This window comes from Salvelinus sp. IW2-2015, linkage group LG4p, assembly GCF_002910315.2.
Source record: "Salvelinus sp. IW2-2015 linkage group LG4p, ASM291031v2, whole genome shotgun sequence".
In the NCBI taxonomy this organism is placed as follows: Eukaryota; Metazoa; Chordata; class Actinopteri; order Salmoniformes; family Salmonidae; genus Salvelinus; species Salvelinus sp. IW2-2015.
In genome coordinates this window covers 19,254,307-19,265,192 of record NC_036841.1, presented here as the reverse complement: position 1 = coordinate 19,265,192, position 10,886 = coordinate 19,254,307, and the positions used below count along the sequence as shown (strand labels likewise).

The following is a 10,886-nucleotide window of genomic DNA, read 5'->3' as shown; positions in this document are numbered from 1 at the left end:
TTGTGGCTGAATGGAAGCAAGTTCCCGCAGCAATGTTCCAACATCTAGCGGAAAGCCTTCCCAGAAGAGTGGAGGCTGTTATAGCAGCAAAGGGAGGACCAAGTCCATATTAATGGCCATGATTTTGGAATGAGATGTTCAAGGAGCAAGTGTCTACATCCTTTTGGTCATGTTGAGATCATACGTTTTGCAAATGCTAATATATTGTACATTTTTCAAATTCCTAACATAGTGTACATTTGCAAATTCGTAACATAGAATACGAATTGTAATTCGTAACATATCCTAGGAAATCGGTGATGGACGTTCACAAATTAATACCATACAAAACGTAATATATGATCACACTAAATGGGGTGTCTTGGATTTACAAACACAATAATAAGAAATGCTCTGAGACCAGGTTGGCATAGTGTAACTTCAACTGGGGTGGAGGGAGGCAATTTGATCAAATGAGCTACATTGATATTCCTGTGAAAAATAGTGTTGGCTAAAGGACTGTACTACTTCATGAATTGCCTAACATCATATGCACCTTTTTCTTACAGTCGTTGTAATTGCCCAGCCAGGATAAACACCAATATCTAGATGATACTGGGGTTGGATCTTGTTAGTTTACTAATATTTAATTTAGTTAGGGGATTTGAGGGCAGCTAATCTGTAGTAACTTTATCTAACTGTGCAAAAAGTGATCGTTATGGTTCAGGCACTGAGAGGACAACTAAAATTGAGTATCCCTATATTGAAGGTCCTTCGACACACAACTGCTTTCTCCGACAGCATTCTCGGCAATGGCGGATTACGATAACTACGATGACCGGGATCGGGCTTACGGTAGTTTTGGTGGAGGCAGAGGGTAAGAAAATACCTGGACGAATAGAATGTATCAGTATTAACGTATGGTGATGCGAGAAAACGCACTGATGCCTTAGGTTACGCAGGGGCTTGTTCGAAATTCTTCTGAAAGATAGGCCTGGGTTCAGAACTCGGGCCAGACAGTGTCAGTGTGGTTAGCATCTCACGGCCGCTTTGATGAATGGGAAGCCGGTATTGAGGGCGGGGAAAACTCGTGGATTGACCATAAGCTAGCTACTTCCAGATGTGCGTGTGAGATTTTCCATTACAGAATGTTATCGACTTATTAATGTCGGTTTGACAATACATATTATGACATGGTTATGATTGCAAGTCATTCTATCTTCACAGACTGCCAGCATGGCACTTGGCGCCAGCATCTCATGGGCTGCATGTTGTGCTAGCAAGTCAGGGACTGCGTCGAATGGCCAAATCGGGTAATAACAGCTCGAGATGTCAACACGCACCATTCCCCGACATCATTATCAGTACATGGCATGTTTAGTAACTAGTTACCAAGTAATCATTATTCAATGCACAAGCCTTTTGATGCCTTGTTATAGTGGTAACGTTAGCTAGACAGCTAGCTAGACTAGCTTGTTCTAATTGCATGAAGATTTATGCGGAGGACTAGCTAGCTAGTATGCTAACTCTGCTAGCTAGTCTAGTTTGGCCCAGTGCACCCTGCATCCATTACTAGCTAGTTTGATGAGCGCACATGTCAGTTAGCTAGTTAGGTCTTTATGATTTGCAGAACGTTAGCTAACGCTAACTATAGTAGCAATGATTGCCGATTTGCGCTTTGCTCGGGTAGTTAGATAGGTTTGCAATGCATTTAACTAACGTAACGTGGGCTAACTCGAGCATTGCCATTGACGCCAGACAATCAATACCAGGAAAATGTAAACGTTACGTGCTAACGATGTTGCGGCGATACTGAAATTATTTCTGAAACTCAGTCCTAGCTAGGTAGCCAGCTAGCCAGAACTTCAAAATAGCCTAATCAACGAAAACACTATACATTTAACAAGCTAGCTAACGGTATAACTACAGTTAAATGTGCTCTCTTGGATGGGATCAAGGTAACTATGATCATATCGAAAATCAGGGAGTTATGTCTTCCACCCCTTGTCAGTGACTGTCATAACATTATTTCTTGTAATCATATTCTGCTTTGCTTTATTCACACAGGAAAGGAGTTGGAGCCCCTGATCATGAAATACCTAAACTAGTCCTGTATCTATTGGGCTGTCTGTCATACATTAATTTGACACCCATGGCCAAATAACTACACATTATCACCTTGTCTTATCAAATGCTATGTAAGATCACAACAGTCAACTTGGTTATTTTACAATTGCTCTCCTTGCTAATTGTGGGAAAGATGTATGCATGCATGCCCAACCTCCCTTTCTTAGAAGACACATTTCAGTTGCATGCATTGTTGTGCAACTGAATAGATGTCCCCTTTCCCTGGTTGGTGGCTGTACCTCTTGATTCTGCCAGGTCGCCCAGTTTGCTTGACACCCGAGGAATGCTGCAGGCATGCAGGACCCAATCTGCATTTCTCTCTGCACTGTCAGATTGGAGTGCTGTTGCCAGCAAGGGAACAGGTTCCTTGCAGTTTTGGCAAAGCCCCGTAACTCCGCATGAGGAGCATACATTTTTTGCGTTTTAAATCATTTTAGCCGACACTCTTATATCCAGTGCATTTATTGAAGTTCAGTAGGGAAAATCAATTACATAGCACAGTCATTACAAGTAAACCCTTCTTCGAAATGGTTGTTATCAGTGCACGTGAACTTCTGCTGTTCATTGAGAAAAATGACACAAATGGCAGCTCTGTAGTATTGTTTACCAGTACTTAGCCCAACAGGGCTGCCATCTTTTTCTGTGTGCTGTTGACACAATTGGCATTGAAATGGAAAAATCAGATTATTTTTCTGTGTCAATTCTTTCTCCAGTTTCCAGAGAGCCTAGTCCTATTTCCTGTATTGTATGTGCCACATTATGTGTTTTCCTATGGGATATGAGCTGTAGTTCTTTGGTATTTTGATTGGTAATGGATCTGTCCAAGTGCCTTATCAAAGGCTTAGAAAGTCAGCTGAAAAGGATGACTGCACTACCTATTTGCCAGTTTTTCCTGGGACGTTAGGTTTTGCTTGTGACTCCATTCATGTCCCTAATCTCCCGCTCAAGTCATTCTTGACCATTAAAAACTCAGGGTCCTGTACGGGGAGTGGCTGTCTGTTGTAGTCTGTTCTCTCACGGAGGTGTTCGTTTCTGGTAGACCCAGAGGTGGCAGTGGACCTGGTGGACCCCGCAAGCAGAAGGATCTACCCACAGAGCCCCCATACACAGCGTACGTGGGCAACCTGCCCTTCAACACAGTGCAAGGAGACATAGACGCCATTTTCAAAGACCTCAACGTCAGGAGCGTTCGACTAGTTAGAGACAAAGAAACGGACAAATTTAAAGGTGAGCAAGCATCCGTTGTCTTAGCATAACCTCCAACATCACAAGCGATGGAGACAAATAACAAAACTCTTTCTCATTTCAGGTTTTTGTTATGTGGAGTTTGATGACTTGGAATCCCTTAAAGAAGCTTTGACGTATGATGGTGCTGTGAGTACCCACAATTCGTTTTCTCAGGTCCTCACTTGTATCTGGCTCATGAATGTAAAACAAAGGGATACTGTGGTTTAGTGTCAAAATTCTGAAAACAAACAGCTGTATGAGGCTCAGTCTTTTTTTGAACTCATTTTATAATTTTTTTGCTGTAGCACATACTATTTAACTTAACACAGGTCCTTAAACTGAGACTCGGCGTTATGACGTGACCATGAGCAACAATGTGAACCAAATATATTGTAGAGTGACACTGATGCAAGGGGCTGCATTTGTGAGCATTCACACAGAGCATCTGGCCATGTGCATAAGAGTTCGCTTCACTCTCATACAACGTGATGGCTGCGTGACAACTGCGGAGGAGATTAGCTGCGGGTATTGTCCTCTTTGTTGTTTTGGAAATCTGCCCGATCCTGTTTATTCTTGCATCACTGAGTGAACTTAATAGTCCTTTAAAAAGGTATAATCTGCTTTGTATGGAAAATCGAAGTATTGTGATATGGGCATCGTGACAAAGATATATAAATCAGCTTTTTTTGCTTTAAAACAAGTAAAACTGTCCCCAACATTGATATAAACTTATTTTGTTTTGCACCTTCCATAAAATCGATTGCAGTCCAAAGTGATTAAATGTGTAGTGAGAACCGACTGTCATTTTTTATAAAAGGGACAATTGAATACGGTGACACGTCCAACCAACAGTGATATATTTGTAGGACATAAACACTGTTGGAAGCATTATCAGAGAAGCGGACCACATTGTTTCATTTCTTCCTAGTGTTGACTTTTGCCCCCATCTCCAGCTCCTTGGAGACCGGTCACTCAGGGTTGACATAGCAGAGGGCCGAAAACAAGAGAGGGGCGCCGGAGGATTCGGCTTCCGGGGGAATGACAGAGGAGGTACTCGCTTGTGCTCACTGGAATGCTAACTTGTTTGTTCCTCTTACTACTACTACTACTGCTTAGCATATTTCTCATTACAACTACGAAAGAAATGTCAATGATTTACGTCAACCGATTCAGTTAATTTTACATTCTCTAATGAGTCGCGGTATTGATTTGTGGATTGTCTTAATTGTAAATACTAATATGAAGTAGCAATACCTCTTGGCCTAGATTTGCACAATTACGCGTCTTTAACATTGACCTGAGACTGTCATCTTTCGCCATCATACTCAAATCAAGGCCGTCTTAAAATCTTTAAATCATCAAGAGCTTTGCTGTTCTGTTCGACTTTGCTACCATCGACGCATACAGGTCATTCCACTTATAAGAATAACAGAATAATCAGTCATTTGTTGTGTGGTCATAAAAATGTGACCAAGATGCTTGTACTTTTATAGATCACCGGATTATGTAATCCTCTATAATCACAGTATCAGTCCTTATAAGAGGAGTGCATTGCACAAGTACCACTACCAACTGTTGCCTCTGTGGCCTTTTTCTTGTTTCAGAATTTCAGAATACCTGGCACATTTCATAACGTATCCATTCCACATCTCACTCCCTTCTCTCCTGCTTCCTTTTCTGTAGTAAATGGTGCTACAAACATTTGAGCAGCTAAGCCAAATCGGTTCTACTTTGTCTCTACTTTCCCAACCAAATACTTCAACTAGCTGTCTCTAGAAGTAGTACTACTAACCTAGGCCATTGGCTAACCAGCAAGTGGGTTCCTCAGCCCGAAGCACCACTCACCCTTGTTGTTAAAACTGAGCCCTGTCCCCTGCAGGCCGAGGGGGCTCTCGTGGAGGTGGTCCCAGGGGAGGTTCCAGAGACGACTACGAAGGAGGTGGGATGAGCGTTCTGCTGACTTAGCCGGTCCCCAACCGGGTCATTAGAGCGGACCCAGTTTGAACCCGCTGTAATTTAAGATCCAAGCAGTGCAGTGTAGTTGGTAGTGAGCACCAAGCTAAAGAAGCAAACCAATTGTTACATATTTTTTTTTTGCTGCGTGAATCAAATCAAATTTTATTTGTAACATGCGCCGAATACAACAGGTGTAGACCTACAGTGAAATGCTTACTGTTAAGAAAAATAAGTGTTAAGTAAAAATAGATGGGTAAAAAATACATTTAAAATACATAAATTAAAGAGCAGCAGTAAGGGGGTACCAGTAAAGAATCAATGTGCGGGGGCACAGGTTAGTCGAGGTAATTTGTACATGTTGGTAGAGTTATTAAAGTGACTGCATAGATAATAACAGAGTAGCAGCAGTGTAAAAGAGAGTGGGGACAATGCAAATAGTCTGGGTAGCCGTTTTGATTAGCTGTTCAGGAGTCATATGGCTTGGGGGTAGAAGACTTTTAGACTTGGCGCTTGCCATGCAGTAGCAGAGAGAACAGTCTGATTAGGGTGGCTGGAGTCTTTGACAATGTTTAGGGCCTTCCTCTGACACTGCCTGGTATAGAGGTCCTGGATGGCAGGAAGCTTGGCCCCAGTGATGTACTGGGCCGTACGCACTACCCTCTGTAGTGCCTTGCGGTTGGAGGCTGAGCAGTTGCCATACCAGGCAGTGACGCAACCAGTCAGGATGCTCTCGATGGTGCAGCTGTAGAACATTTTGAGGATCTGGGGACCCATGCCAAATCTTTTTAGTCTAATCACCTTTAAATCTGCAGAATAGTGTCATATAAGCAGTATTTGATTCCCCCCCATAGGAATTCTAATGGGTTCTCCTAGAGATTTTTACTTTAAGATTTGCACAGGTTTTTTTTCTGTCCCTTGGTGCATTTTGTTTGTGATCCCTCTGTCATCACTCATACAGGAGGTTCACCTCACTCATTCGTCACAGGGCTGCTCCAGATGCTGGGAAATAACAGAGATTTAATTTAGTCAGATCTGCAGTGTTGAGAAGGTTACTGAAAGGAATGTGGTGTTTAGAGCTGACAAGATGTCTTATCTTTATTCCTCATGAGAGAATCGTGTCTGTTCTACACAATACTTTATCTGAACGTTTTATAACATTGCAATCCTGAATGAGCCCAAGACTGTCTAACCTGTCTTTTCCTCTCTGCATCTCCTCGTGTAGGCTACAGGGGAGATGACGACTTCGGGCGGGGTCGAGGAGGCAGCCGCGGCGGTGACAGAAGGGGAGGCGGTGGAGGAGCAGGCATGGGGGGACGCTTCAGGGACGGCGGACCACCGCCACCGCGCGCCGGAGCGGAAGACTTCCGAGAACCCTCTGACGGTGTCACAATCTCTCTTATCTCATATAAAACACTAGACCAGAGGTACTCCCAATTAAAGTGTGGAGGTCCGAAGTAATGCTGGTTTTGTTTTCTCAACCGTAGTTGGTTAATTGGTCTATAGATTTGACTGATTGGTCAGACACTCCACTGGTGTCACACGCCTGAACTAGTCCCGGATTAGAGGAGAATAATGAGACTCAGCAGTACTTCTGGAATCGAGGTCCGCATTTGAGAAAAATAACTCTAGGCAATGTTTAGTCGTGGAAGAACAGATCAGTTTAGCTGGATTTCTGATGGCTTTGTATATTGTTACAGTACAGCTTTTGTAAAGCTAATGGGAAGGTGTCTATATTGACCCCTCCTTTAATACACTGAAAAACCCCGAACCCAGTGGGCCACCTTGTTGACATAACATTTGACTTGACCAGTTAATCATGTTTGTCTTTTTTTCCCCCCTTCGCTTTCCGCAGAGGAGAGGGCACAGAGACCACGGCTTCAGCTGAAGCCACGCACGGTGGCTGCCCCTCTGAACCAAGTCGCCAACCCAAACTCTGCCATATTTGGCGGAGCCAAGCCCAGGGAGGAGGTAATTCCCAAAGACAAACCTTAAGAGATTGATTGGGCCTGAGAGCCTGGGAGGGCAGGGACGGTGTAGAAAAATGAAACGATGCCAATGGGATACGTTAACGCCTTCTGTTAGTATCCCTGTCTGTTGGAGATGACGAACTGAACAAAACCCTCTTGAGTTCAGTTTAGTATTTAATTGAGACAGAATAAAAACAAGACGAGAACACACACACTCTTGGAAAAATAGTACAACACACCTGCACACCAAGACCCAAAGAGCAGCTTGTGAATGCATGTCAAACTGTTAACATGGTTTTTATGTACACCTCTGCTACCCTGTGATTAGTGCCTGCTTTGTCTGTAGTTCTGTTGGGAGAAGGTCCATTCATATTGATTGCAGTTAAAGATGAATACAATTGAGCTGAAAAGTAACTCAACTTTTCAAAGGTTATTTAGTAGTGTAATTAACTACTATATCCGACCCTCTGTGTTGAAATTTAAGTGTCTCTCGACCCTAACTCTGAAGTGGGTAGGCATTGATGCCTACTAGAATTCTGCCCCCGTTTACAAAATCAACATAACATGAATTGTTAGAACAGAACAGTTTGCTCTGATGGTTTGGTTCATGGCAGTTGTGGCAGTTGAGCTTCTGTAGGGGGTCATGAAGGTTTTGTAATCGCAGTTGGTCAACACAACACCTTCATTGTCTTAAGAGAATATGCTCCCCTCCCACAGACGCCAACAAGAAAGCTTGGTCAGAAATGTGCGGCTTTTGTTTCGGTTTAGCCCCTACGACTTCCAAATGTAAATTGCCGTTACGTTAAAACACATTGTTCAGCCGTATGGTTAGTGTTCAGTTTGGGGACAGTGCAAAAAAAAGTCAAACGATTTTCATTGGCGGAGCTTTTAAGGTCATTGTATCTGCTTAACTATCCAGTTGTAGTGTAGAAGTTCTTTAAACTATTTTATAATTTCTCCAATTAAATGATTTGACATTTCCTCTGGCATTGAACCTGTCTAACCATAATGTTTTTTTGTTTCCCATTCTCAAAGCTTGAAAAAGAGGCAGAAAAGGAATAGATATATCCACGTGGCTGCATTATTCTGGAAGTCTACTCTGGATCTACTGGCTTTGTTTACCAAAAATCTTTCAAAGACTTCTCCCAAAGAAAGCTCGCTGGGGAGTCAGGCGCTGGGTTCCTCTTTCTGCTCTCTAACACAAAGCAGGCCTTCATCTAATTGGTAAAAGAGCAGTTGGACCCAAGGCTGCTGTGAGGGGCAGGGGCCAGGCCTATGTCAACCTGACCCGTACCCCACACACACATCAAAAGGAACTCGGGACAGGGGCTTCAGTTTGGTTCTGTTGCCTTTGGGTAAGGACTTTGCTGTGTCATTTTCTCTTACCTTTCCCAAGGCATCCTTTGTGTTCACCAAATGATTTTCAGTTTTAGACATACAGCAGTCCAAAGGGCTGTTCCTTTGGTGTCTTTCATCCATTTTCCTCCTAAATTTCTGCTCTATTTGTGAAATGATTATCATTTCAGCTTCAAATTTCCACTGTCTTAAATATTAAATGATAACATTGCCAAGAGAACTGAATCCTTATTGTTGTCTCAATGTGTAATTCTGGAACCTGATTTTGAAAGATTTTTGATCTTAGTCTGTTCAATCCAGGCAAAATGGCTTCCTGCAATAATGGAGCGATGCCGAAAGTGTTTGTTTCGAGGAGCGGCTGAAGCGCTCGCTAGATTAAATCAGAAACATGGGTTATTGCAACGGTCTTTGTCTGACAACTTTCTACTTCCACAGCTTGATAGATATGTGCATTTTATCAACAACAAAAATGTATCACCTAAACACTGCAAAATGTACAACTTTAACATAGGAAATTAACTGAAAAAAAGAAGAAGAAAAATCAGCTGCTCTCATTTGTCCCATGGAGACTAGCTAAATCTAGTCTGCCTACCAGTAGATGGTGTAGGATGCTTTTGAGAATTTGTTGCGCTACCATTTTTATTTACATTTTACTGGTTATGGAATTTAGTAAGTGATACCTTGTTCTTACTGTACTATAGAAAGATCTGCTGTTTTTATTCATTTTTTTTTGTTCATTTTCCTACACTGTTTATGGCAATAAAATGTATAATCTTACAAATTGATTATGAATGTGTTTTTAAGTGGGATGGGTGAATGAGTCAAGGCAATGAAGTAGTTCTCTGAGAACACATGAACCAATGTGAACATGGAATAAAAACATTTCAATTTAATGTAACGGGGCAGACATTGTTTTGAAAAAGAACTCTGTAAGGAACATGCATACCTACAGTGGGGAGAACAAGTATTTGATACACTGCCGATTTTGCAGGTTTTCCTACTTACAAAGCATGTAGAGGTCTGTAATTTTTATCATAGGTACACTTCAACTATGAGAGACGGAATCTAAAACAAAAATCCAGAAAATCACATTGTATGATTTTTAAGTAATTAATTTGCATTTTATTGCATGACATAAGTATTTGATACATCAGAAAAGCAGTACTTAATATTTGGTATCAGAAACCTTGTTTGCAATTACAGAGATCATACGTTTCCTGTAGTTCTTGACTAGGTTTGCCACACCTGCAGCAGGGATTTTGGCCCACTCCTCCCTACAGATCTTCTCCAGATCCTTCAGGTTTCGGGGCTGTCGCTGGGCAATACGGACTTTCAGCTCCCTCCAAAGATTTTCTATTGGGTTCAGGTCTGGAGACTGGCTAGGCCACTCCAGGACCTTGAGATGCTTCTTACGGAGCCACTCCTTATTGCCATGGCTGTGTGCTTCGTGTCGTTGTCATGCTGGAAGACCCAGCACGACCCATCTTCAATGCTCTTACTGAGGGAAGGAGGTTGGCCAAGATCTCGCGATACATGGCCCCATCCATCCTCCCTCCAATACGGTGCAGTCGTCCTGTCCCCTTTGCAGAAAAGCATCCCCAAAGAATGATGTTTCCACCTCCATGCTTCATGGTTGGGATGGTGTTCTTGGGGTTGTACTCATCCTTCTTCTTCCTCCAAACACGGCGAGTGGAGTTTAGACCAAAAGCTCTATTTTTGAATCATCAGACCACATGACCTTCTCCATTCCTCCTCTGGATCATCCAGATGGTCATTGCAAACTTCAGACGGGCCTGGACATGCGCCTGCTTGAGCAGGGGGACCTTGTGTGCGCTGCAGGATTTTAATCCATGACGGCGTAGTGTGTTACTAATGGTTTTCTTTGAGACTGTGGTCCCAGCTCTCTTCAGGTCATTGACCAGGTCCTGCCGTGTAGTTCTGGGCTGATCCCTCACCTTCCTCATGATCTTGATGCCCACGAGGTGAGATCTTGCATGGAGCCCCAGACCGAGGGTGATTGACCATCATCTTGAACTTCTTCTATTTTCTAATAATTGCGCCAACAGTTGTTGCCTTCTCACCAAGCTGCTTGCCTATTGTCCTGTAGCCCATCCCAGCCTTGTGCAGGTCTACAATTTTATCCCTGATGTCCTTACACAGCTCTCTGGTCTTGGCCATTGTGGAGAGGTTGGAGTCTGTTGATTGAGGTGTGGAGGTTCTTTTATACAGGTCAGAGTTCAAACAGGTGCAGTTAATACAGGTATGAGTGGAGAA

The 10,886-nt window shown here is 42.9% G+C and overlaps 1 protein-coding gene across 6 annotated transcripts; it reads left to right on the top strand.

The window, feature by feature from the left end:
- Window positions 1–725: 725 nt before the first annotated feature.
- LOC111960654 (eukaryotic translation initiation factor 4H) lies at window positions 726–8,837 on the top strand. Of its 6 annotated transcripts, XM_023982767.2 has the most exons (9): window positions 766–856; window positions 1,207–1,292; window positions 3,146–3,333; window positions 3,416–3,480; window positions 4,287–4,383; window positions 5,213–5,272; window positions 6,512–6,670; window positions 7,142–7,257; window positions 8,292–8,837. In XM_023982767.2, exons 2-9 carry the CDS (start codon window positions 1,216–1,218, stop codon window positions 8,316–8,318), a joined length of 789 nt encoding a protein of 262 aa, XP_023838535.1. In that variant the 5' UTR covers window positions 766–856; window positions 1,207–1,215; the 3' UTR covers window positions 8,319–8,837. The 6 variants fall into 6 exon arrangements, with proteins under 6 accessions (XP_070294759.1, XP_023838540.1, XP_023838537.1 ...); XM_023982769.2 differs by lacking the exon at window positions 1,207–1,292 and having other exon boundaries at window positions 746–856; XM_023982770.2 differs by lacking the exon at window positions 1,207–1,292 and having other exon boundaries at window positions 748–856; window positions 3,152–3,333.
- The last annotated feature ends 2,049 nt before the right edge of the window (window positions 8,838–10,886 follow it).